This window comes from Felis catus, chromosome B4 (assembly GCF_018350175.1).
Source record: "Felis catus isolate Fca126 chromosome B4, F.catus_Fca126_mat1.0, whole genome shotgun sequence".
Classification (NCBI taxonomy): Eukaryota; Metazoa; Chordata; class Mammalia; order Carnivora; family Felidae; genus Felis; species Felis catus.
This window is the reverse complement of record NC_058374.1, coordinates 77,145,802-77,171,058: the sequence shown is the minus strand read 5'-3', so window position 1 is coordinate 77,171,058 and position 25,257 is coordinate 77,145,802. Positions and strand designations below refer to the sequence as shown.

Here is a 25,257-nt window from a genome sequence, read left to right as displayed (position 1 = left end):
ATAAAACTTTAAAGCTATTAGAAGACCTAGAAGAGTATCTCTATAGCCTCAAGTAGGAAAGGAAGATAACAGGGAGAAGCAGAGGAAACAGAATGACAAATAGCAGACATCTTTATCTCTAATATGGAAAGTAGTAATACTAGCTACCACACACCAATAATGAGATTTAAATAAGTCCTTAGAACAGTGCCTGACATATAATCTCTTAATAAATGTAAGCCTCTCTCATCCTGGTTCTTCCACTTACCAGGTGTGTGAAACTGGGTAGGTAACTTCTCACACCTCACTTTTCCTTGCCATAAAATGGAGAAAACAAGAGTACCTGCCTCATTAAGTTCTTGTAAGAATTAAATGACTCTATACAAATAAAGTGCTTAGAACAGAAACTGATACACATTAAGAGCTCACTAAGAGTTAAAGACAATGTACTGCAATCACAAATAATAATAAGAATATTACATAGAGAATGAGTACCATCTCAAAGTAAGGGCATGCTTAGGATTCTGTTTTAGATGGTAGCTATAGTAGCAACTGGAGAATGGAAAAGTAGGGGGAAAGCTGAAGGCATAACATTTAAAAGGCTAAACAGTGTTTCAAGCCTAAACAATGGCAGTAATGATTGAAAGAAGTTTTGAAGGTAGATTTCATGGGATCTGAGAAAAGATTAGACCTGTAAAGACAGTGGACAAGTGCCATCAATGACAGATCCCAAGGACAAATGTTAATGTGGTGATGCAGTTAATTTTGAGATGAGGATGACAGTATTGAGAATGTTTTCCATCTTTACTAAAAAATCATTCCTGCTTCTCATTTTGAGAGTTGAGATGATCTGCCACGTTAGCAATCAGCATCTAACTAAAACTTCATGCTGTCTGAAGTTACATCTTTGGAAAGAATTGCTATCCTATCAACTAATTTTCTAGCACATCATAGGAGACAGAAATTTCTTTAAAATCATTGCAGGTTTAATAAAACATCCATCTGTGTTTTTTAAATTCTCAGACAAGCAACAAAAACTTTTTGGCTTTACACGAGCCTCTATTTACAAAATGTTTCTTACCATGATTGGCTTGCCCTGAAATGTTTTAACTTCTTCTCTTAAGTATTTAAAAGCCTGTTAACAAAGCAGAAAGGAACTCTCATTAGTATTCAAACATTTTCTTAAAGCCATCTTTATTCTATCAAAAGTATGGTACTAGCAACTATCTCCAAAATAAACAAAAAATTCTAAAGTCAATTTCATTATCCAGGTGATAAGGAATGAAAAAAATAATTAACACATCAGCTAACATTCACATTTACTGTAGATTGGCTACTATGGATTACTACAAAAAAAAAAAAAAAGCACAACGTTCAAAATAGATCCAAAATACCACTACATACACATTTAAAAATGGTTCAGACAGCCTTATAAGATGAAGAATTTTAAAAAAAGAAAAAGTCAGTGGGGCGTCTGGCTGGCTCAGTTGGTGGTGCATGCAACTCTTGATCTAACATGAGCTGGAACCCCAAGCTGGGTGTAGTGTTTACTTAAAACTCAATCAATCAGTGAGTGGTTTTAAAATGTTATCAGATATATTTTTGGTTTGTTTCAGTGGAATAGTACTTCCCTTTAAGTTGGACACGACAAGTAAGAGCAGTATCATTAATGTCAAAGTTTCAAGAATCATAATGGAAGTTGCAGATTTACTGGCCTAGTATGTACACACTGGAACTACTGAGTACATGGTTCCCAATCCCCATGTTAATTTTAAAATTGTGTGTTAATCTTTTTGATAGGAAACAAACTGCTCTTAAATTGAAAAAGCTTTAGGAAAATGATCAAAAAGGAAACCAATTAATAAGCACAACCACAAAGGTGAACAAGGTACTTAATAGCCTTTACAAATATTACTGTGAGCACATATTTTCTCAATTAAAACATACTACTACTTCTTTTACCACCAGGACTTCAAATCAGAAGAAAAGTTTTCTTCTTACCTGTTGTGCATCGGTATCTGACTGGAAAGTGATATACCAGTTGCTATTGTGTGCAAACTCACAGCTTATCACCTTGGGGCAGTTTTCATTTTTGAACAAGGCTTTAACTTCCTAAAAAAGAAAAACTTCAGTTAACTCTAAAAAGTACATCAACAATAGTCATTTTTTCCCCTTCATGTCTTCTGGTCCTTTCTGTTTCTTTTTATTAACTGTCATGCCTTCTGCCCATTCTTTCACTGAGAGTAGATTATCTTCTGACACAAAAATATGCACACTTAAAGCATACATTCTGTATATGATTTAGAGATAGAATCTTACCTTAAAATCAGCAAAACTGCCACAAAAAACTAAAAATATAGATACCCTACCCAGAAACTGCACTATTTATCCAAAGGATACAAAAATGCTCATTCGAAGGAACACATGCACTTCAATGTTTACAGCGGCACTATCAACAATAGCCAAATTATGGAGAGAGCCCAAATGTCCACCCACTGACGAATGAATAAAGATGTGGTAAATATATACAATGGAATATTACTTGGTTACCAAAAAGAGTAAAATCTTGCCATATGCAACAACGTGGATGGAACTAGAATGTATTATGCTAGGTAAAATCAGTCAGAGAAAGACAAGTATATGATTTCGTTTGTACGTGAAGTTTAAGAAACAAAACAGATGAACATAGGGGGAGGGAAGAAAAAATAAGATAAAAACAGAGAAGGCAAACTATAAGAGACTCTTAAATACAAAGAACTGGGGGTTGCTGGAGAGGTGTTGGGTGGGGGGATGGGCTAAACAGGGGATGGGCATTAAGGAGGGTACTTGTCGGAATGAGCACTGGGTGTTTATATAAGCGATGAATCACTAAATTCTACTCAAACCATTGTTAGAGAATATGTTAACTAACCTGGATTTAAATTAAAAAATAAAAATAATCTAAGCAAAACAAGCATTTTACTCTTAGTGGCAAGCTAAACTTTCCCTAACAGTAAAATCTCTCTAGACTTCCATTTAAAAAAAAAAAAAGTATATCCTCCATTAACATTTTCTAGGTGCTCAGTGTTTATTTTCATGCATTCTCAATTAAATCCAGATGCTCTATCTGTATCAGTCACAGACATGAACTCTGTGCAAAGATATCTTCACCTTTCCTTAACTGAATCTGAAATTTCAGTGACTGAAAACTAAAACAAATATATGGATTTCAAAAAAGATGATTACCAAAACTCAGAACTGTGTTAACAATTAACAGCTTGAAAGAAGTTTATAAAAAGAAAAGAAAGAAAACAACTGGAAGTCAACATTAAGTAACTCTTGAGTTATAGAGGGAAAGGGAACATCTACTGAAATACCATGCTCAGTAAGACACAGATTTATCCTGAAAACAACCCTGTGTTAAAGATTTTTATCATCTCTATTGTACAGTTGAGGAAATGGTAGCTCAAACTGTTTAACCTACACACATTATCATAAAGAAGAATTCAATCCCAGATTTGTATGCTTCCAAACTCCATTTGGTCTAATAGCTACTGGAGTTCAAGGAGAAATTCAGTAGTAACCAATAACTCCCAAACAGAAAGAATCGGACAGGTTAAAATGCCCTGCGAAATAACAACATATCATGAGAAATCAATTTTTAAAAAGGTAATTACTATGCTGATGGGACAATAAACATAGTAACAGTGAAGTCTAACCTGTCTCCTAACTCCCTCAAATTTTTACTACACTGAATTAAAAAAAAAAAAGTCTCTACTTATGATGAAACTTTCTTGGGCCAATACTACTCAAAAATAAGTAAGTGTGCAACCAACTGAGTTTTGTGACATTTGTGAAAGCGGTGAAATACTACCAGGTTCAGTTAGTAAAATTCTCATCCAGTCCATAATTTACATTTTTGTAAAACTGCCTATGGAACTCTTAGACTGCCACCCACTGATGTCTATCTTCAAAATTCATAATCTCCAAATATTTCTAATCCCCTTCAATGCATAAAAAATTGATTTGTTTATTTAAATATCAATAAAATTTCTTTATTTCCAGCCTTTATTATTCTTTAGGAAAAGTTAAGTTCATAGATTTACTTTCCCAAGTATAAAAACAGCAGTCTGGGTCACAAGTAGCGCAAAAAAAAAAAAAAAAAAAAAAATTTGTTCTGCCTGACAGGAACCTTTAAGGTCACCACCCCAAATCCCTCATTTTAATCTGAATTTTCATGATTATTGACCAGGCTGACTTTCTCTATTTTAGTCATCTTCACTTTCTTTCTTTTTTTTTAATGAATATTACGTCACTGCCTTTTTCCTTTTACTATTTTTTGTATGTGTGATTTATGTATTCAGAATATAAATTACAGTAACTATAAAAAATGATAATAATGGCTAATCTTAGATTTGTTGCGCATGCCAAGTACTGCTCTGAGCTCTCTATATACTAACCCAATTCTCACAACAATCCAAGGTCATAGAGTTAGCAAGTAAAAAGCTGAAATATATGAGCCTGTGCTCTAGAGCCAAGCTGCCTCAAATCCAGGCAGCTTGGCTCTAGAGTACAGGCTCATATATTCTACATTGTTTCTAAATAATGCAAATATTCTTCCCATTCTGCAATTTTCCTTTCAATTTGTTATTTTTGACATATAGTTCATACTTTCAAATAGAAGTTCTATCTAGTGACAGTTTCTTTTCTAATTTCACTGTTTCTAAATTTAGGAAGTCTTCATTCTGGAGAGTTAATAGTGAATGGAATGACTCTGGGCAAAAAGATTAATATTTCACTAATATGTGAAATTTGTTAGGTGGCAAGAATCTAAAACTGTTTTAAATGGCCAGTAAATACCACATAACAGTTACTAATTAATTCTCCCCATCTCTAACTTATTAACTTGGCAATTTAGTGTATAGCTCTGTGGTTTAGTGGTTTTGAAACAGGGGCTCTGAAATCAGAGTGAGATCAAATCAGATACTCATTTAAAGAGCCCACATGTCCTTAGGCAACTTATTTCACCATACTAAGGCTCAGTTACTTTATCTATAAAACAGAGATAACAAAACCTTAGGCTTTAAGTAACCATAAAGTACACTGCACAGCACGTGGTAAAACCTAATTATTAAATAAATGTTATTATACATACACTACTATTTTGTTAAAGGCTCTATTTCTGTATATACTATTTCATTCAAAACTTATTTTATTATTGTACCTATTTTATTATTATACTACACCATCTTTACAGTTACAACTTTGTTTTATGTTTGTTAGCTACTCCGATTAGTCTTGACTCCTATTTTTCTTCTTCATTCCTAAATTTATTCTTTCAGATGAATCAAGTTCCCAAAAGAGCCTATTTATATTTTAACTTTGCAAATATACCATTCTTCCAGTGTTTCAGAATTTACAAAACAAAAATTTAACGTATACACAGTGATTGATATGAGGCCAATGACTTATACTTTGCTTGTTTACCTCCTCCACTTTAAACAGTTAAAGAACACTTAGCTTTAACAATGCTTAATAATACCTCTATAGGTGTCGTTTCAGGAATCTCTCTAAGAATCACAATACAACGCTTATGACTTGGTCTCACTTTCTCGCCCTTCTCATCAACTTGTACCATGGGAGAAGCTGCAATTTAAAAAAATATTTCATTCAAAAATGACAAGAAGAGATATTAAGAATGTCATTAAAAACTATTTCTATTTCCAAGTGAATAAATTAGCAGAGGTTAAGAAATTATGTTGTAGAACCAAAGATTACAGTTAACAAAGATTACAAAAAACACTGTCAAGTGTTATTCTTTCAACAAATACAGAGTACCTACTTTGTGTCTTGGCACTACATTGGGGTTGAAAAACTTTCAGGAGCATACAATACATATCTACACGGTAATTACCCTGTGTACAGTTACCAAATTCTGTACTTCTGGAGATAATGAAATCAGTGTATTTGCATTCCACTCTTGTAATCAGATTATAGTACTGCATTCTGATGTGAAGAAATTCTTCTTAAAATCTAAGAAGCACTTAAACCAAGAATTATATTCAAATAATTCTAACTTTTCGTTGATGTTAACATATTTATTCTTACATACTATTACAGACACTTAGAAGCCATCTCTTAGATGCTGATTTTGAGGAAATATTTAATGAAGATAATACCACATAGCCCAAACTTTTATTTGTAGTCTCTTCAGAGAGATAATATGCCATATTTCTCTGAACAGGTAAGCAGTCAGTATAAAACAGAACAGGGAAGAAGTGTTGGGTGGAAGTACTAGGTTCCCTTAGAGGTGGAGGATTCTGCTGGTCTCTTAGCTGACTTTCTTCGGATGAGAAGACTGGCTCATCTTAAGAAACCATTGCACAAACCAATCAGAGATTTCATAAATGTATTTAGCCCTCTGAGAATGGAAATCTTCTATTCCGATATAAGTCTACTATTGGACTTGGCATATTTAACTTTTAAACGTTTTTTAACAATATATTTCATATAAAAGTAAAGACTTGCCTTTATTCAGGCTAGTTAAAACTTTGGTAAGAGAGGTTACCAAGAAACACTGATAGAAGACACAAACACTATCAAAAATGCTTATAACCAGGGGCGCCTGTGTGGCTCAGTTGGTTAGGCGACCGACTTCGGCTCAGGTCATGATCTCACAGTTTGTGAGTTCAAGCCCTGAGTCGAGCTCTGTATTGACAGCTCAGAGCCTGGAGCCTGCTTCAGATTCTGTGTCTCCCCCTCTCTCTACCCCTCCCCTGCTCATGCTCCGTGTCTCTCAATAATAAATAAATGTTAAAAAAAAATTAAAAATAAGTAAAAATAAAAATGCTTAGAACCTGAAATTCTTTATTAAACTTTAGAGTACTATTTATCAAACTATAATTTTTACTTTAGTTTAGCAATTCTTTTAACAGCCTGTGAAATCAATTTAGGAAAAAAAAGGGGTTAACTACAAGCATTTAGTATTAATCTGCATAATTAACATTTCAGTTGCGTATGAGTATGTGGTGTGTGTACTGGGGTCTAATGTAAAATGTACTACTTGGGTTCAAAAGTTTGAAACAGATTGTTTAGAAGGTGTGACAATGATACAAATAACTTTCTGATAGCCCAGAAAAGTGAGATATAATTGCTTACATAGAAAACCTTGGATTGCAAGTAACTTGTTCTGCAAGTGTTCCACAAGGCGAGTAAACATTTCTAATAAATTTTAACTTGATAAACAAGCAACGCCTTGCAATACAAGTAGTACGTGACGCCAAATGTCACATGATCACAACTGAGGCAATAGTTCTTGAAATTCGCTTTTATATACAAGTGCTTTGGATTACAAACATGGTTCTGGAATGAATTATGCTCGCAAACCAACGTGTAAGTGGGTATTAAGACAAACAACCAAGGTATAGAAATGATATAGAAGCTAAATACCAAGTCAGTAAAAATAAATTATTGGAACAGAATAACAAAAAATAAAGAGTTAACAATTCCCTGCCTGATGAGCAGAGTTTACTGTATGGAATTGTCAAATCATGATGCTGTCTACCTGAAACTAATATAACATTGTATGTCAATTACAATTAAAAAAAATAAAAATAGGGGCGCCTGGGTGGCGCAGTCGGTTAAGCGTCCGACTTCAGCCAGGTCACGATCTCGCGGTCCGTGAGTTCGAGCCCCGCGTCAGGCTCTGGGCTGATGGCTCGGAGCCTGGAGCCTGTTTCCGATTCTGTGTCTCCCTCTCTCTCTGCCCCTCCCCCGTTCATGCTCTGTCTCTCTCTGTCCCAGAAAATAAATAAATGTTAAAAAAAAATTTAAAAAAAAAAATAAATAAATAAAAATAAATGGCAAATGGGCGCCTTGGTGGCTCAGTCGGTTAAGTGTCCAAATCTTGGTTTTGGCTCAGGTCATGATCTCACAGTTTGAGTTTGAGGGGCATCTGGGTGACTCATTTGGCTAAGGGTCTGACTTCGGCTCAGGTCATGATCTCGTGGTTTGTGGGTTTAAGCCACATCAGGCTCTGTGCAGACAGCTCAGAGCCTGGAGCCTGCTTCAGATTCTGTGTCTCCCTCTCTCTCAGCCCCTCCCCACTCTCTCACTTTCTGTCAAAAAAATAAAATAAAAAACATTAGAAAAAAAAGAATAGTTCATGAATTTGAGCCCCATGTCGGCCTCTGCACTGACGGTGTGGAGCCTGCTTGGGATTCTTTGTCTCCCTCTCTCTGTGCCTTTCCCCGGCTTATACACTTTTTATCTCAAAAATAAACAAACATTAAAATAAATAAAGTAAGTAAATAAATGGCAAACAAACACAAAACCAAAAAACCCTGCATAACCAGAAATCAAAAGAATATTCAGCCTTTTGACTTTAAAAATTAAGCTAAAAGGTATGATTTACATACATCTCAGCACTTCAAGAATTAGATCAGGGTCTGTGGTCAGCTTTTTTATTTCTTCCATGTTGGCAACTGTCCAAATTGGGATGAACTGATCACTGTCCATTTGAGATATCAGGTAAAGATCCTTTGATAAATTTTCTCTGAAAGAAACAGAAGAGTCCTATAAAACAATTCTTAAAAGGCACCTGAAGAGGTGCCTTATTCATTTTTGTCACTTTGTCTAGGAAAACAAAATCATGCCATCAGAAACAATACAGTGAACTATAAAAACACATAATATACAACAGGATACTCTAACAGCTTCCAGAAAGTTTCTGAATCCCCAAATACATCAGGCCAATAGTTCTGAAAAAGTTTTGAACTTTATAGAATTATATTGATATGGAAAGAGGCTTAATATTAAATTGAAAAGTATATTACAAAATATTACATACAGTGTAGTTCCATCTTATAAACACTTTATCACTGATGTTAGAATATTCATATGAGAAAAATTATAGCTTCAACCATGGGTTGGACTGTAAAGGATTTAAAATTTCTAAATGTTTCCATTTTTATGTTTGATTTTTTAATTTAAATTTCAGTAATAAATTTAAAACTAAAACATTTAAAAGATTCTTTAAAATACATTTAAAAAGATATAAACACTCCTATCTTAGACATAAAACCTTATGTAACAAAATGAAATAAAATCAAACTCATGCTGTCTTCTTCACATCAGATCTTTGAAGTAGTTTGGTTATAAATAGATAGAAGTCTCTACTTAAAAGCCACCTTTTCTCAATGACCCTATTTAAAACAGAAATCATCCAAGCACTCGATTCCCCTTCCCTTACTTACAGTGCTCTAATTTTCTTCCATAGCACTTATCACTTAACAAACTTCTAAGCTGTTTATTTATTATGGTTTATTATGTTTGTCTCTTCCAGCCAGAATACAGGTTCCATGAAGGATCTCTGTCATTCAAAATGTTGTTTTTTTTTTTTTTTTAAAGATTTTATTTTTAAGCAACCTCTACACCCAATACAGGGCTAGAACTCACAACCCAAGATCAAGAGTCACATGTCTACTGATCACCAGCCAGGTGCTCCCAAAATGTATTTCAATGCTCTACTGCCTGGCAAAGAGTAGGATCAAACGCCTTTATCTTCAAGTTTTATTAAAATAAAGTAGTAATTACTACTACTGGTTAACAGGTTATTTGGGGGGCAAAAAAGAATAGAAAAGATATCAGTAAAGGTTAAACTCACTTTAGCATAAAAGGAGAAACACAGTAATAGCACCTTCATCAAGATATTCTTTAAGAACTGAAAAATAAGACAACTATAAACAGAATATTTATACAACTAAGACGTTGTATCCTAAATCAATTCTGAACTTCAGCATGTCTGTTCTTAATAAATCTTGTGTCAAACTCTTAAAGAAACTCTATCTTGCCAAAAGTCAAATTAATAGATATAAATCCCATATATGATTTGACTACTCATGAGTAATACCCAATATGTATTAATAACAATTCTGCTGAGCTACAAATGTCAATCGCACAGCTGGTTTCAAAGGTATCAGAGTTCTGAGTAGGACGTGGTAGATCATGCCAAGCCAGAGCTCCTACTGCAACAACTAAAAAAGACTAGCTAAATTATAAAACCATGCTTTTGGAGATAAAAGAGAGAAGCTACAATGACAAATGATATTCCAGAAAGATATTCTTTCGTTCCTGAGGGAATTTGCAGATCTGGGACCGGGGGAAACCAGCAGAGCTTTAGGCAGTTGCACAGGACTGGCACTATGAATTGGAAACTAAAGGAGCTCCTAACATGCAGCAGATTTCCCTCCATATGATGTTTTCGAGTTCTAAGGAGGAAGATGGGAGACTGGGAGCCCGGCTGAAAAGGCACTGTAATATCTCTGTGGTTTTGTGCAAGTTCCAGTGGAAGGAGGAAACTTGCATCAAACAAGACAGGTCTCCCCCATAAGACATTTGCCAGGTTTGGAAGCTTACGGGATAAGAGACTAAAGAGCTAATCTCAAACCTCTCAAGAACAGACTGAATATTCCTTGGTGTTTTAGGACTGAAGGTAACAGGAAAAGGACAACTTCTGAATCAAAAGGCTGAAAAGGTCATGCCTAAGGAACAGAGATAAATCAGAGGTAGACGGAGTCTAATTAAAGTGGCTGAGAGACACCTGGGTGTCAGCTGGACATCTGACTCTTGATTTCAGCTCAGATCAAGATCTCATGGTCGTCGAGATGGAGCCCCACAGTGCACTGTGTGCTGACAAGGTGGAGCTTGCTTGGGATTCTCTGCCCCTCTCTCTCTGTCCCTCTTCTGCTTGTGCAATATATTTAAAAAAAAAAAAAAAAAGTGGCTGCTCAGCACTAACCTAGCTCAACTTCTGACTGGATTGAAGCTATCAATCTGCTTCTGCCTACCTGAAGAAAAACTCAAGTCTTGTCTAGAGGGGAAAATTACATGACTTACAACTCCTAGCTTTTTTAATATGTAATGTCCAGTATATAATCAAAATTTATAAGACATGCAAAAAGGCAGGAAATTATGACAGGGAAACATGAGAAAAACTCAGAAATATAAGCAGATACACACTATCCAGTTAGTAGGCGAAGATGTTTAAATAACTATTACAGGGGCACCTGGGTGGCTCAGTCGGTTAAGCATCCGACTTCGGCTCAGGTCACGATCTCACAGTTTGTGAGTTCGAGCCCCTTGTTGGGCTCTGTGTTGACAGCTCAGAGCCTGGAGCCGGCTTTAGATTCTATGTCTCCTTCTTCCTCTGCCCCTCCCCAACTTGTGCTCTGTCTCTCTATGTCTCTCAAAAAACAAATAAATGTAAAATAAATAAACAAATAAATAAATAAATAAATAAATAACAAGTATATTACAGAAAATGAATTGTAAGCACAAATGACTAGAGAAAAGACAGAAGGCTCTTGCTTTTATTCTCTTATCCTGTACTAGACTATAAAGGCAAAGAATAAAAAGGAGGGGAAAAGAAAGGAGCTATTTAGGATAAAGAATCAATTAAACGTGAGTCAAGAATATAAAAAAGTCTATGATAAAATCCAGGTTTCTAGCTTGAAAAACTGGTTTACTTGGTCCTACCTCTCATGATATACAGGATAAATAGAAAACATTACATTTGCATGCATATCCAAACTTCTCTGTTTATTTTGAAAGGGGCAGTTTTACATACTAAAGTTTTATGACATCTAAGCTGTAGATATACCTACATAATTATCTGTAAATAAGACATCTTGAAACGTCTGCCTGAAAGAACTCCTTATCTAATAGAAGGTACTGGTAACTCTATGAGTAACTCTATGATCAAAGGTTACAAGAGCCAACTACTAAAAAATATAAATTAAGAGGGGCGCCTGGGTGGCGCAGTCGGTTAAGCGTCCGACTTCAGCCAGGTCACGATCTCGCGGTCCGTGAGTTCGAGCCCCGCGTCAGGCTCTGGGCTGATGGCTCAGAGCCTGGAGCCTGTTTCCGATTCTGTGTCTCCCTCTCTCTCTGCCCCTCCCCCATTCATGCTCTGTCTCTCTCTGTCCCAAAAATAAATAAACGTTGAAAAAAAATAAAATAAAATAAATAAATAAAGAGATAACCCACTGTTTTGAGAACCCTAAACCTGAATATGTTCATAGGAACATATCCTAATATCCTATCCAAAAGTAATCCAATCCAGTAATTTAATTACCTTCCTACTAAGACTAGATCCTTTTTGCATATCCAATTAGAGATTACATCTTTAAACCTAGTTAAGAAATATATTAAAGAATAATACCAAAATACATCACTGAAGGGAATTAAAACCACCATTCTTCCACTCTATTTCATGGGTATTTAACATCTACTAACCGAACAACGCAAAAAGTGAGAAATATCAATTAAAAAAAAAATGAATACTGTACCGGGAGAAACAGAATTCTAATTGTTTCTTCAGACATTCTTTTAGGTCTTCTGTAGAAATTGCTGAACTGCTTTCTCCTGAAGGTAGAAAACAGAGGAAAAAAGTTAATATCAAATTACCGTAGGTGGTAAATATTACAAATTGTTGTACTCAGAATAAGTCACAAAGTATGTACAAATTAAAATTCATGACAAAACTTATTTTTAAAATTCAGTTAGCACAAAGTCTAATTTCTTTCCACCTATCTATTCTTTCTTTAGATAAATTTCAGATCAGTTTAAAAATTATTTTATCAAGAAATGAACAAAGCACCATGAATACTAAAAATACTTGGCTTTCTGTAAAATACTACCCTAAATACTTTTAAAATGTGATAACTACTTATTCCTTTAATGAAAGTTCAAAGAACAAAAGTAACAGTAATCTAAATTTGAAGGAACTAGATAAATAAATTGGGATATATGTATATATTTCTCCACATCTGTATTATTGATACTAAATCTGATGTTATTTATACTTCTTAAACTTCTCTTAATACTCTTTTCTTTTCATTCCTTAATTTTAGAGCACTTTACCTTCCTAGGAATATTTAAAACACTCAAACAGCCAAAGTTTCAGATCAACTCTCTAACAGCCTTCTATGATTATATTATTTAAACCCAGAACAAGACTTTTCTTTCCCCTCCAGGACTCAAGCCTGGAAAACCATCACTCTTTCATTAGAATCTTACACAAAACATTACACACTCAAAGCATGTAATTTGTCCTCTTCTTAAAAAGCATTAGTGATTAGGCTAATTTCCTTTAAATGTATAGACAACATGGGGCGCCTGGGTGGCGCAGTCGGTTAAGCGTCCGACTTCAGCCAGGTCACGATCTCGCGGTCTGTGAGTTCGAGCCCCGCGTCAGGCTCTGGGCTGATGGCTCGGAGCCTGGAGCCTGTTTCCGATTCTGTGTCTCCCTCTCTCTCTGCCCCTCCCCTGTTCATGCTCTGTCTCCTCTGTCCCAAAAATAAATAAACGTTGAAAAAAAAAAAAATTAAAATAAATAATAAATGTATAGACAACAGAATGTGCATAAAGATAAATAAATTCTGTGCATGATTTTACCACTACCTTGTCTTATTACTCAAAATTCAAAGTAGTATTAGATATTAGATTAACGTCATTAAAGATGAATATAAGGGGCACTTGGGTGGCTCAGTCAGTTAAGCGTCCGACACTTCATCTCTGCTCAGGTCGTGATATCACAGTTCCTTATTTCGAGCCCCACATCGGGCTCCACAATGAAAGCCTGAGGCCTGCTTGGGATTCTCTCTCTCCCTCTCTCTCTGCTCCTCCCCTGCTCATACTCTGTCTCTCTCGCAAAAGTAAATAAGACATTAAAAAAATTTAAAAAAAAAAAGCATTCTATTTCCATGTATATGCAATCTTTCTAATACAAAATCCAACCACCCAAGTGTGCTAAATAAGCAAGAACTTCGTTTAACTTTTCAATGTCATTACAGCAAACTTATTAAAATACCAACTGGTTGCCACATTACTTAAACCAACTCTATGTTTAAAGTACCCAGTGGTTAAGTATATTATGACCACAAGTAGGGAGGAGAACCTACCACCTTAAATTATTATATGGAAATACCACCCATGCTAGTTCAGGAATCAACTTACAAGCTGACAAAACTTAGAAATCTAGTCCAAATGTTTACAATAAATAAGGAAATTGAGGACAAAGGTTTGTACACCTTGACTGAAGTCAAAGAACTAAGCAGCAATAGAAGAGAGTATTCCCTATTACATGTATTTTCCAAAGAGATCCTTTAAGTCAGAAAAATTAAGTTAGGTAGTTGGGGTCTATGGTCCATTTTTAGTTTCTTTTAAATCTCATCCATTTTAAATTTAGGCAACTACTAACCCATGCTAGTTTTATAAATGTGAAAAAATATGTTTCACAAGTTGAATTGCAGAAGAACCATGTTTTTAATACTGTGATTTTCTCAAAATTAATCCCTGCAATTTCACATCTATAAATGCATTTCACACTGACAGAAGTAATGGGAAAATTGACAGAACTTGCACTGATCCCAACTAATAGATCAAGAAACTTGGGACTCTGAAAAATTATAATTGAGGTCTATTTTCACTATATTGACTATTTTTCCCTTTTATCTTTAATTTCACACTCTCCTAAACAGGATCTTTTCTCTAAACATTCTTTTGAATTACAATTTTCAGGACACCTGGGTGGCTCAGCTGCTTAAGCGTGACTTCCCCTCAGGTCATGATCTCACGGCTTCTGAGTTCAAGCTTCACTTCGGACTCTGCGCTGACAGCTCAGAGCCTGGAGCTTGCTTCTGATCGTGTCTCCCTCTCTCTCTGCCCCTCCCCAGTTCATGCTCTGTCTCTCTCTCCTCAAAAAAACAAACTTTAAAAAATAAATAAATTACAATCTTCATGTTTGCCCTTTTGAAAACAGTATTTATAAAAATCATCTAACATTTTATTAACATACAGTTCTTTTCAAATAAAGCAGATTGATCCATGCCATAGGTTTATTAGAACAATAATAAAGAAACTGTAAGGGGAAAAAACACTAGTTTACCAAATGCTCATTTTACCAATACAAGCATAAAGTTTACCAGGAACGTCATATATTTGGTAACTCAGATCTTCTGGCCCTAAAATCATTCCATCAGTTGATTCTTCAATGCCTATAGTATTTCTGGTGGTTTCACAAGATGAATACATTACTTCGTATTCCTTACACATATCATCTGAAAGCTCTGTATTACCTGTATTAAAAAATATATAATGACAGTAAATAGAAATTCAATAAATCCTATCTTTAGGAACTCTGGGCACTATGTCTTTTATAGTAAGATTTTAAAGAATTCTACCAGTTGGGCAATGTCCGCATGGTTTTAGTAAGAATTCTCTTCCCAAGGGAGATAAGTTTTGACCCTTATGGATAAGCTAAAATGATTAACAGTAGTTTAAACTCATATAGCACTATTTATGTATCAGAGAGCTACATGTACTTAATTCATTTAATTCTCAGAAAATCCTATGCCAAAAGTAATTATTATTACTGTTTTACAGATGAAGGAAACAAGCACAGAGAAGTCATTTACCCAAGGTCAAACAGTGAGTAAATAGCATTGCCAATGATGGTATATCAAAATTAATTTATAAATACCATATTATAAGTGGGTTAAATGCTAGACCCAAAGACACAGCTACTATTTGAAACTAGTGATAACCCATTCATACTAAAAATAAGAACTGTGTACAAACTGCCTATTAAACATTTATAAATATATTTAATCAAATAATCAAAAGATGTACCCCAAAGTTCTATAAACTGGTTTGACCATATATTTAACCAAAATATGATTTGTTCTGATGAAATATTTAGGACTTACCCTCAGGATGAGACCCTGATGTTGCTGCTGTTTCATGCCAAGAGCTTTCAGTTCCATGAGTTACTGGAGTGGCATCAGTATTTCCAGAAGGAATTTCTTGCCATACTTTGGCATTAGGATTTAAACCGGTTCCTTTAGATGTTACCTGCTAAATAATCAAAAGATCTATTTGTAAATTTTAAAAGTCAGTGTATTAAAATTACAATTTTAGATAATGGACTTGTCTATTTTTAATCTTTATTTTTGAGAGAGAGAAAGACAAGAGTGTGAGTAGGGGAGGGGCAGAGAGACAGGGAGACACAGAATCTGAAGCAGGCTCCAGGCTCTGAGCTGTCAGCACAGAGCCCGATGCGGGGCTCAACTCAAGAACTATGAGATCATGACCTGAGCCGAAGTCAGATGCTTAACCGACTGAGCCACACAGTCACCTCTTTAATGGACTTTTCTATTACTTAAATGTGAAGGAAACCCCAATCATATTAAGTAATTTAATAATAAATATTAAATAATACTTTAAAGTATTGGGCTCAACTTGACAATAAATCTTTTTAAGTAGATGGACTTGAATGTGTATGTATAAAATTTAGCTACCTATACAATAAAAAATATATCTCTATAAACAATTAATACAGAAATGCTGCTTTACCTCAATCTACTTACATTTGTCATAAAATTTATTCAAACTATTCACCTATCTTTGGCTTATTTTTATGTATTTAGAGCAAATATTTTACGTATCTAGAATGATTTTCCAAAGTATATTATTCTTATTGCCATCTACACTGTGATAGAGACCTTTGACTCTAAACAATTCTAACATTTAGAAATTTTTCCCACGTCAAAAACAGTAATGTGGGGTGTCTGGCTGGCTGAGTCAGTAGAGCATGCAATTCTTGATCCTGAAGTTGTGTGTTTGAGCCTGCACATTGGGTGCAGACATTACTTAAAATCTTGGGGCTGTGAGTGGCTCAGTTGGTTAACTGCCAGACTCTTGATTTTGCCTCAGGTCAAGATCTCACATTTCATGACAAAAGTACCACTTAACACCTATTAGATTAGCAAAGTACTTAAAAATAATTCCCACATTAGCATAAAATTTGCAAACTCATTCTTTACTGGATACTATATAAGACTATATAAAATGGTGCACTCATATTCTATTAGCGTTATTTGTAAGAGGCAACAAACAGAAATAACCCAGTCAAAAAAACCAGGAACAAGGGAAATTATGATACACTTTCTAGGTAAAGTATTGCACAGCCATTCAATATTATAAAGATACACGACCATATTTTATAAAATCTAAAGGGGTACTACTAAATCAAAGAAAAAATTGCTGTATATTAAAACTGTGACATCAAATACTATTAAGATGTATCCCATTTGCCAGAGAAGTTTACAGTGTGCAACAATGTGCATCCTAGGGTTGACCAAATATGAAAATGTCAAAATGAAAAATGCATTCACAAAATGAAGTGAAAAAAAACCCATAACCACCACAATAACAAAAGCAAACATGTTAAGCAATTCTGGAGGAATTAGTACTTACATCACTGTCTCCCTTTTACAGATAACCTATTAAATGAGAAATCATATATACAACTAAAGACATACAGAGACTAAGTACGAAGTTAATATTAACAACAAATGATTACAACTCACAGATTATTACAACTGCAAAAAGTGCATAAACATAGATGTGGGCTAGAGAGGAACACAATCTGATCAAGGTTTTTTTTTTTCCCCTTATAAAGCATTCCATTAAAATATTACTTTAAATTCGAATCATAAAAAATATAAAACCTAAAAACCATTTTTTCAAATCAGAGCATAAATGTTATAGTGCCTAGTACATTAACATCAAAGACTATTTTACACGTCTTGTGCCTGTATGTATATATGTAAATATCCCATTATTTTTTATACCAGTCAATATTTATTAAATTTACATAAATGCTGATGAAAATCTTTGAACATCATTCTTTCCTTCTCCACCAAAGACATCATTCAGAAAAAAAAATTTTTTTTTGTAGTACAACTCTTTAAGTTGTGGTTTCCCTGAAAATATTTTCTTAAAAGTTTATTTTTGAGGGGGGCAGGAGGGAGAAGGGGCAGAGAGCTTCGGAGACAGAATCTGAAGCAGGCTGGAGACTCTGAGCTGCCAGCACAGAGCCCAACACAGGGCTTAAACCCATGAACCACAATATCATGACCTGAGCCCAAGTCAGATGTCCAACAGAATTGAGCCACCCAGGCACCCCTCCCTGAAAATATTTTTACCCTCTACCTCTGCTATAGAAAGAATTTTTTTTTTTTTTTTTTGTATAAAGAATTCTTACTAGGCACACATTCCCTTTCAGGTTATTAAAGATATCCCCACTGCCTTCTGTTTTGTACTGTTACTGATCAGAAACCAGCTATTAGTCTAGCTATCATTCCTAATCTCTCTTTGCTCAATTTTTGTCAGTGGTGATTTGCAGTTTTACAATCATCAGTCTAAGTGTGAAATTCTTTATTTAATCTACTTAGGATTCACTGTGCTCTTTTGAAATCTGATGCATCAACTCTGTAAAATTCCCAGGTATAGCTCTTCAAACTTTGCCTCTTCACCAACTAACTGCTCTATTACTTCCTCCTGGAATGCCAATAAAATATTTTGTACTTTCTCATACTATGTTCCACCTCTCTGTGTATCAATCTCTTTCCTATTTTCCATTTCCTTGTCTTTCAAGAAATTACATCCTGAGCGATTTATGATATTTCTTCCAGTTCATCAATTCTCTCTTCATCTACTTCTAAAATGAACTTAACTTTTCCAATAAGTTTATAAGTTCTTTTTATAATTTTCATTTCTTGAAGTTCTTTTTGGTTCTTTTATCAAATCTATCTGATGTTTTGTTTCTTGATCATCTTTTCAGTATCTTCCTTCCTTTAAGCATATTATTCTAATTTTATAGTCTGAACTTGATAAATTCACTATCTGCAATCTTTGAGGGTTTGATTTTGTGATCTGTTGTTTCTGCTAAACCATGCTCATTATGACTTACGTGCTTTATGATTTTATATTGTAAGCCCATTTTCCTTGGAACTTTATTTGTGGGAATTTTGAACATTATGTTTAAAATATGCTCTTTAGGGGTGCCTGGGTGGCTCAGTCGGTTGAGCGTCCGCTTTTGACTCAGGTCAAGGTCTCACAGCTCTTGAGTTCAAGCCCATGTCGGCTCTGTGCTGACAGCTCAGAGCCTGGAGCCTGCGTCAGATTCTGTCTCCCTCTCTCTGCCCCTCCCCCCCTCATGCTCTCTCAAAAATAAACAAACATTAAAAAAAATTTTAAATATGCTCTTTAGGAAAGGACTTGTTTTCCCTCTGTTAGATGACTGCACAGTTTATAAAACTACCAATCTGGTATTCCTTTAATTTTCAACATGATTTTTTGGGTAACAACTTGTGTGAATTTTAGCTCTACTTTGCAAAAAGAACATCTGTGGTTAGAATTACTAGGGAATACCTCTGCCTCACCAATCCAGAGTCACAGCTAAACCTGACAAGTTTCCTTTTCTCTGGGAAAGCTCATTCTCCCCCCGCCCTCCCCCCCCCCTTTTTTTTTTTACCATGTGTCCTGTCTCTAAGCACTACCAATTAAAACCAAAGCTCTGGGCCAGTAAGAAGCAACAGATGCATTAAAAGTAGCTCTACATTTATGACCTGCTTACCTCTTTGGATGAGTACTTTTTAATTATTTTTGGTCTGAAGACTTCATTTGCTTTCTTGCCAACTTAAAGCACTGCTTTAAAAAAAAAAACTTTTTTAGGGGTGCCTGGGTGGCTCAGTCAGTTAAGTGTCCAACTCTTTTTTTTTTAATTTTTTATTATTATGTTTATTTTGAGAGAGAGAGGGAGAGAGACTGACAGAGTGCGAGTGGGGGAGGGGCAGAGAGAGAGGGAGACACAGAATCCAAAGCAAGCCTCCAGGCTTTGGGCTGTCAGCACAGAGCCCAAAGCAAGGCTCGAACCTAGGAGTGTGAGATCATGACCTGAGTCAAAGACGCTCACTCAGGCGCCCCGAGTGTCCAACTCTTGATTTCAACTCAGGTCATGACTGAGCCCCTGATTGGGCTCTGTGCTCATAGGGCGGAGCCTGCTTAGGAGTCTCTCTCTAGCTCTCTGCCCTTCCCCCACTCGCACACTTGTACTCTTTCTCAAAATACACTAACTTAGAAAAAAAAAAAGCTCAAAAAAATATTTCAACCAATATTGTCAGTTTTTTCCAGAACATCTAGTTTATAATATTTCTTAAAAAAAAAAAAGTATTAATATTGTCTTCATGAAGCTAAATTGAGAGTCATTCCAACACCCGAAAGACAAGTGTGGTATAACAACAAAAAAATTTAACTTTATTCTGCCATCCAGTAATTATGCAATTACTGGTCCCAGTTTCTTCATTTTATTCACTTATTTATTTTTTAATTTTTTTAAATGTTTGTTTATTTTTGAGAGAGAGTGAGAGAGACAGAGCATGAGTGGGGCAGGGGCAGAGAGAGAGAAGGGGAGACACAGAATCCAAAACAGGCTCCAGGCTCTGAGCTGTCAGCACAGAGCCTGACATGGGGCTCGAACTCACACACCACGAGATCATGACCTGAACTGAAGTTGGTCGCTTAATTGACCGAGCCATCCAGGAGTCCCTCCAGCTTCCTCATTTTTAAAGACATAATGCCTACTCTACCATAACTCCTTATAGTTTCTACAAATCTTGAGCACCTGACTTCATTTCTTTGGTCATTACTTCTTCTTTCCCTCTTATTATTTGCACACACCTCTATTTTGCTAACCACAATAATAGTTTATTTACATATGTGTTCTAAAGCTAAGCACTGGGCTCGAGAAAGGGAAAAAGTAGGTCTTCCTGTTCCAGGGAAAATGTACAAAGGACAAACAGGAATAGTTAACTGCAAGGTATCATTTTTACCTATTGAACTACTTAATGTCATTTTGACAAGTATAAAAGGAAGCAAACAGTTCATTGCTGTAATTCATACAGTTTTTCTAAGAGTTAGCAATGTTTATCAAAAGCCTTAAAAATATACATTCTTTTAAAAATAGAATTACCATATGATCCAGTAATTTCACTATTGGGTCTTTACCCAAAGAAAATGAAAACACTATTTTGAAAGATGTATGCACTCCTAGGTTTACTGCATCGCTATCTGCAATAAATTTTTTAAGCTACCTTGTCTGTGATAGTTATAGTAGCTCAAATGGACTAAGACACCAACCACAGAGGATCTGTTCAATAACTGTAGTCCAGCCATGTAAAGACTATCCCAGAGCCTTAAAATCATATTGTATGTAAAACTGGTGAAATATGAGTAAGTTCTGTGGACTGTAACAATATCAATTTGCTGGCCATTTATATAGTTATGGCAAGGTGTTACTATTCGGAGAAACTGAGCACAAAAGTACATGAGACCACCCTGTATGGTTTTTGGGCAACTTGTGAATCCATAATTATTCCAAAATAAAATTTTTATAAATGGGGGAAATATCGTAGAAGGCAGTGAAAATGTTCACAGAAACTTAGAATAAAAAACAAGCTGCTACCTTATGAAAGAAACTTTGAATTTTGTGAAATAATGCACAAGCACAGAAAACACTAGAGAGACTAAAAGTCAATGTTGTAAGTGGTTATCTCTGAGCAGTAGCATTTTTATTCTCATTTTTGTGCTTTTCTGGATTTTCCTACAATTAACATCTACTACTTTTACAATCAATAAATAGATAACGAAACGTCTAACATCCAAAATAAACGGCACATCAACTGGGAAAATCATCCTAGGCAAGTGACATAAAAGACTATTGTCTTCAAAGAAAGTAAGAAAAGTATAAACAAGCAAAAAGACAATTCACAGCTAATAAACATGGAAGAACATTCAATCACACTAGTCACTGAAGATATGCAAAATGAATCAATTATTTCATTTTAATCCAAATGGTGAATTTTTATAAATTAGGATGCCCGATGCTGACAAAGATACAGTAAACTGGGCAACAGTAAAAACTGTCCTAACACTTTTGGGAAGCAATTTGTCAATACTGATACAAAAAACTTTTAAAATGTTCACTCTTTGACCTACTGCAGTGAATTTTAACCTAAAGGCTTTATATACAAGAGTGCCCTATATAGAATTACTCCACATAAAGAAAAATTGGAAACTGAAAACGTCCAACAAGAGAAGTTGTTGTGTTTTTCTAGGATAAAGTTTTTAAAACACAGTAATGAATCTGACAAGGCAGGTAACTGCAACAACGACTTATTTTCTCATTTTAATTCTTGATAACCATGTTTGGTTAACTTTGTCTAAAGAATTCCATCAAAATCCTTTTCTTCCACAGAACCAGAAGTAAGCCCCTGAGCTACAGTCACATAAAACATCTATCAAAGGATATAAACTGTACAAATGCACTTGGAAACTATCTGCCAAAATCACCACAAAAACATCCAAATCGTCAGTCCATAAAACTGACAGAAAAATCACCACCTCTATTTCTAAGCAATACATGTCATCACCAAATAAGCCAAAAGTGGTCTTCATTATTGGTCCATTTTATGCCGTTTTTATTTATCCTATGTGGGTGGGAAGAGATAAAAATGAAGGGAAAAATGAGAGACATCAAGTTCATGGCAAAAATGATACCTTCCGCTCATATAAGCAGTTTTAAGGTAACAGAACAGGAGTCCGAAACAGTCATCACGAATGTGGTAAAACCATGTCTTTGGTCATACATAACCATTTGTTTCACTTACCTATTTACTATCAGAAAATAGAAATTCCATGTCACTGAACCCTACAAATACTGAAAAATAAAGTATATAAACTGATTAAATTTGTTTCAAGCAAATCAATCATCCAGGTTTAATTTTATCTCCAATATTGAGAAGACCACTAAATTACAAGTACTTAAAAAAAAAAAAAAGACACAAAACACCTGTAATTTCATCCAATACAAACTTCAGGGTCCTACTAGAAGATGCTTAGGAGTATTTCGTGGAAAATAAAAATGGAAAATTAAACTGGAAATTTTTCACCCATTCTGACAGAGAACAACAACAACTAACACTTATGGAACACTCAATTTATCTTCATTAACAACTTCAGTTAAATATTTTTATCATACACATTTTGCAGATAAGAAAAAAGTTATTTTACCTAAAAGTAATCTGCCCAGGGGCACCTGGGTGGCTCAGTCGGTTTCGCGTCCGACTTCGGCTCAGGTCATGATCTCGCGGTTTGTGGGTTCAGGCCCCGCGTCGCATCGGGCTCTGTGCTGACAGCTCGGAGCCTGCAGCCTGCTTTGGATTCTGTGTCTCCCTCTCTCTTTGCCCCTTCCCTGCTCATACTCTGCCTCTCTCTGTCTCTCAAAAATAAATACATGTTAAAAAAACATTTTTTTTTAAAGTAATCTGCCCAACGTTGCAATAAAGCAGAATAAAGCAGAGGCAAGATTTCACCTCACCAGTAGGGAGAGTCTGCCAATACATTTTTACAGTGGCTCTTAGCCACTACACTACAGTTAGTTACCTCAGAGAAAACTTTAAGACAACCAGTTATATACTACCTAAGGAATATAATAGACCTCCTCACCAAGCCAAATGATCCCTGGTTTAGTTCTGCCTAGACTAGCTAATAACCCAGAAAATACGGATACACCACCAGTTTAATAGGGTTCTGAGGGCAGAAGTCAATGCAGCTCTGCACTAATTTCTACCTGAGGATCAAGGTAATTTTCTATCCTAGGGCCACAGTTAATTTTCAGTAAAAAAAAAAAAGTAATATTCATGGCAGTTTATGCAATAAAATTTACCCTCTATCACAAAGCACTTTTCTTTACCTGAATTATTTTGTCAGCAAGCTCCACAATGGTGGTGACTTTGTGTAAGGTAAACCAGTCAACTGCTCTCTAGCACCCTGAACAATGATTAGCACACAGGAGGTCAACAAATAACATTTGCTGAATGAATCGATGGATGAATAAATGCTGAACGAGTGTTTCTCAAATTCTGTGCATAAGAATCTAGGGATCTTGCATTTTATAATGCACTTTTTTTTTTTTACATAATTTAAATAGTCCTAGACATACTGAGCCATTTTACTTCAAATCGTCATCTGATCAAGCCAATGGTTAACTACACAAATGAAATTTTAAAAATCCCCCACCTTCAAATATCAATATTAAATATCGAAATAACCCTTTTCAGGGGCACCTCGGTGGCTCAAGTCAGTTAACAGTCTGACTTCAGCTCAGGTCATGATCTCACAGTTCGTAGGTTCAAGCCCCGCGTGGGGCTCTGTGCTGACAGCTCAGAGCCCGGAGCCTGCTTGGGATTCTATGTCTCCCTCTCTTTCTGTCTCTTCCCCCACTTGTGCTCTCTCTAGCTCTCTCTCAAAAATAAATAAACATTAAAAATTTTTTTAATTAAAAATAAAAAATTGGGGCGCCTGGGTGGCGCAGTCGGTTAAGCGTCCGACTTCAGCCAGGTCACGATCTCGCGGTCCGTGAGTTCGAGCCCCGCGTCAGGCTCTGGGCTGATGGCTCAGAGCCTGGAGCCTGTTTCCTATTCTGTGTCTCCCTCTCTCTCTGCCCCTCCCCCGTTCATGCTCTGTCTCTCTCTGTCCCAAAAATAAATAAAAAACGTTGAAAAAAATTTTTAAAAAAAATAAAATAAAATAAAATAAAATAAAAAATAAAAAATAAAAAATAATCCTTTTCAAAAACGTGTAAAGTCAGCAGTCTGTTATTTTCAAATGAAAACTACCAGAAAACTGAAATGAGAGCTACTTTTCATAAGTGTATATGAAAGCAACAGCTCATGTGTAATGTTTAGTATATACCAGATACTACTCTAAGTACTTTACATTAACTGTCAATCTTAATAACCTTATGTGATATGTTAACATTATACTCATATATTAGTACTATCCTCAATTTATACGTAAGAAAACGGATAAACAGAGGTGAAACAACCTGCTTAAGGTCATACAACTAGAAAGGGGCAGAGCCTGAACAGCAGCCTGTCCCCAGTGCACTGTTCTTAACCACTTGTTTATGCAACCTTGTAGATAAATGTATCTTATTATTAATGACTGCCCTCTTTTTTCCTTTGCTTAGCTCAAAAGGCTAGAATAATCCTGTATTTCTCTTACCTTGCTTAACAGCAAATTTTTGTAAATCCTACAAATTTACATTTCTCATAGCCAATTCAACAACAAATATTTTAGTACCAACTTATGTGCACTGTGGTAGTGATATGGGGGGGGGGGGCGGGGAACTGCCAATAAGCACACAGTGAATTCCTTGTCTCTTCTGAAAAATTAAAAGTTATCATACAAATCAGGACGTTTTTGAGAATGAAACAGGGTGGGACATTTGTTCCAGAAAACAGGTGTACGTTATAACTACTTAGGGCAAAATGGGAGATGTGATCACACTACCTATTTTATAGTTTCCAAAACTAACAGGATGAAATACTGGCC

The 25,257-nt window shown here is 35.4% G+C and overlaps 1 protein-coding gene across 12 annotated transcripts in view; it reads right to left on the bottom strand.

Annotated features, from left to right (window-relative positions):
* The window catches only part of LARP4 (La ribonucleoprotein 4), a 66,064-nt gene that overhangs the window by 30,350 nt on the left and 10,457 nt on the right, over nt 1–25,257 (bottom strand). For 8 of the 12 annotated variants that reach the window (XM_019834914.3, XM_011283925.4, XM_023257042.2 and 5 more), the window contains 7 exons: nt 15,726–15,873; nt 14,922–15,095; nt 12,306–12,381; nt 8,376–8,512; nt 5,501–5,604; nt 1,981–2,091; nt 1,061–1,114 (listed from right to left, as the gene is read on the bottom strand). In XM_019834914.3, coding sequence (XP_019690473.1) covers nt 1,061–1,114; nt 1,981–2,091; nt 5,501–5,604; nt 8,376–8,512; nt 12,306–12,381; nt 14,922–15,095; nt 15,726–15,873 — 804 coding nt within the window. The remainder of the gene's footprint in view (nt 1–1,060; nt 1,115–1,980; nt 2,092–5,500; nt 5,605–8,375; nt 8,513–12,305; nt 12,382–14,921; nt 15,096–15,725; nt 15,874–25,257) is intronic. The other 4 variants (XM_019834917.3, XM_011283924.4, XM_023257043.2 and 1 more) reach the window with 2 other exon arrangements.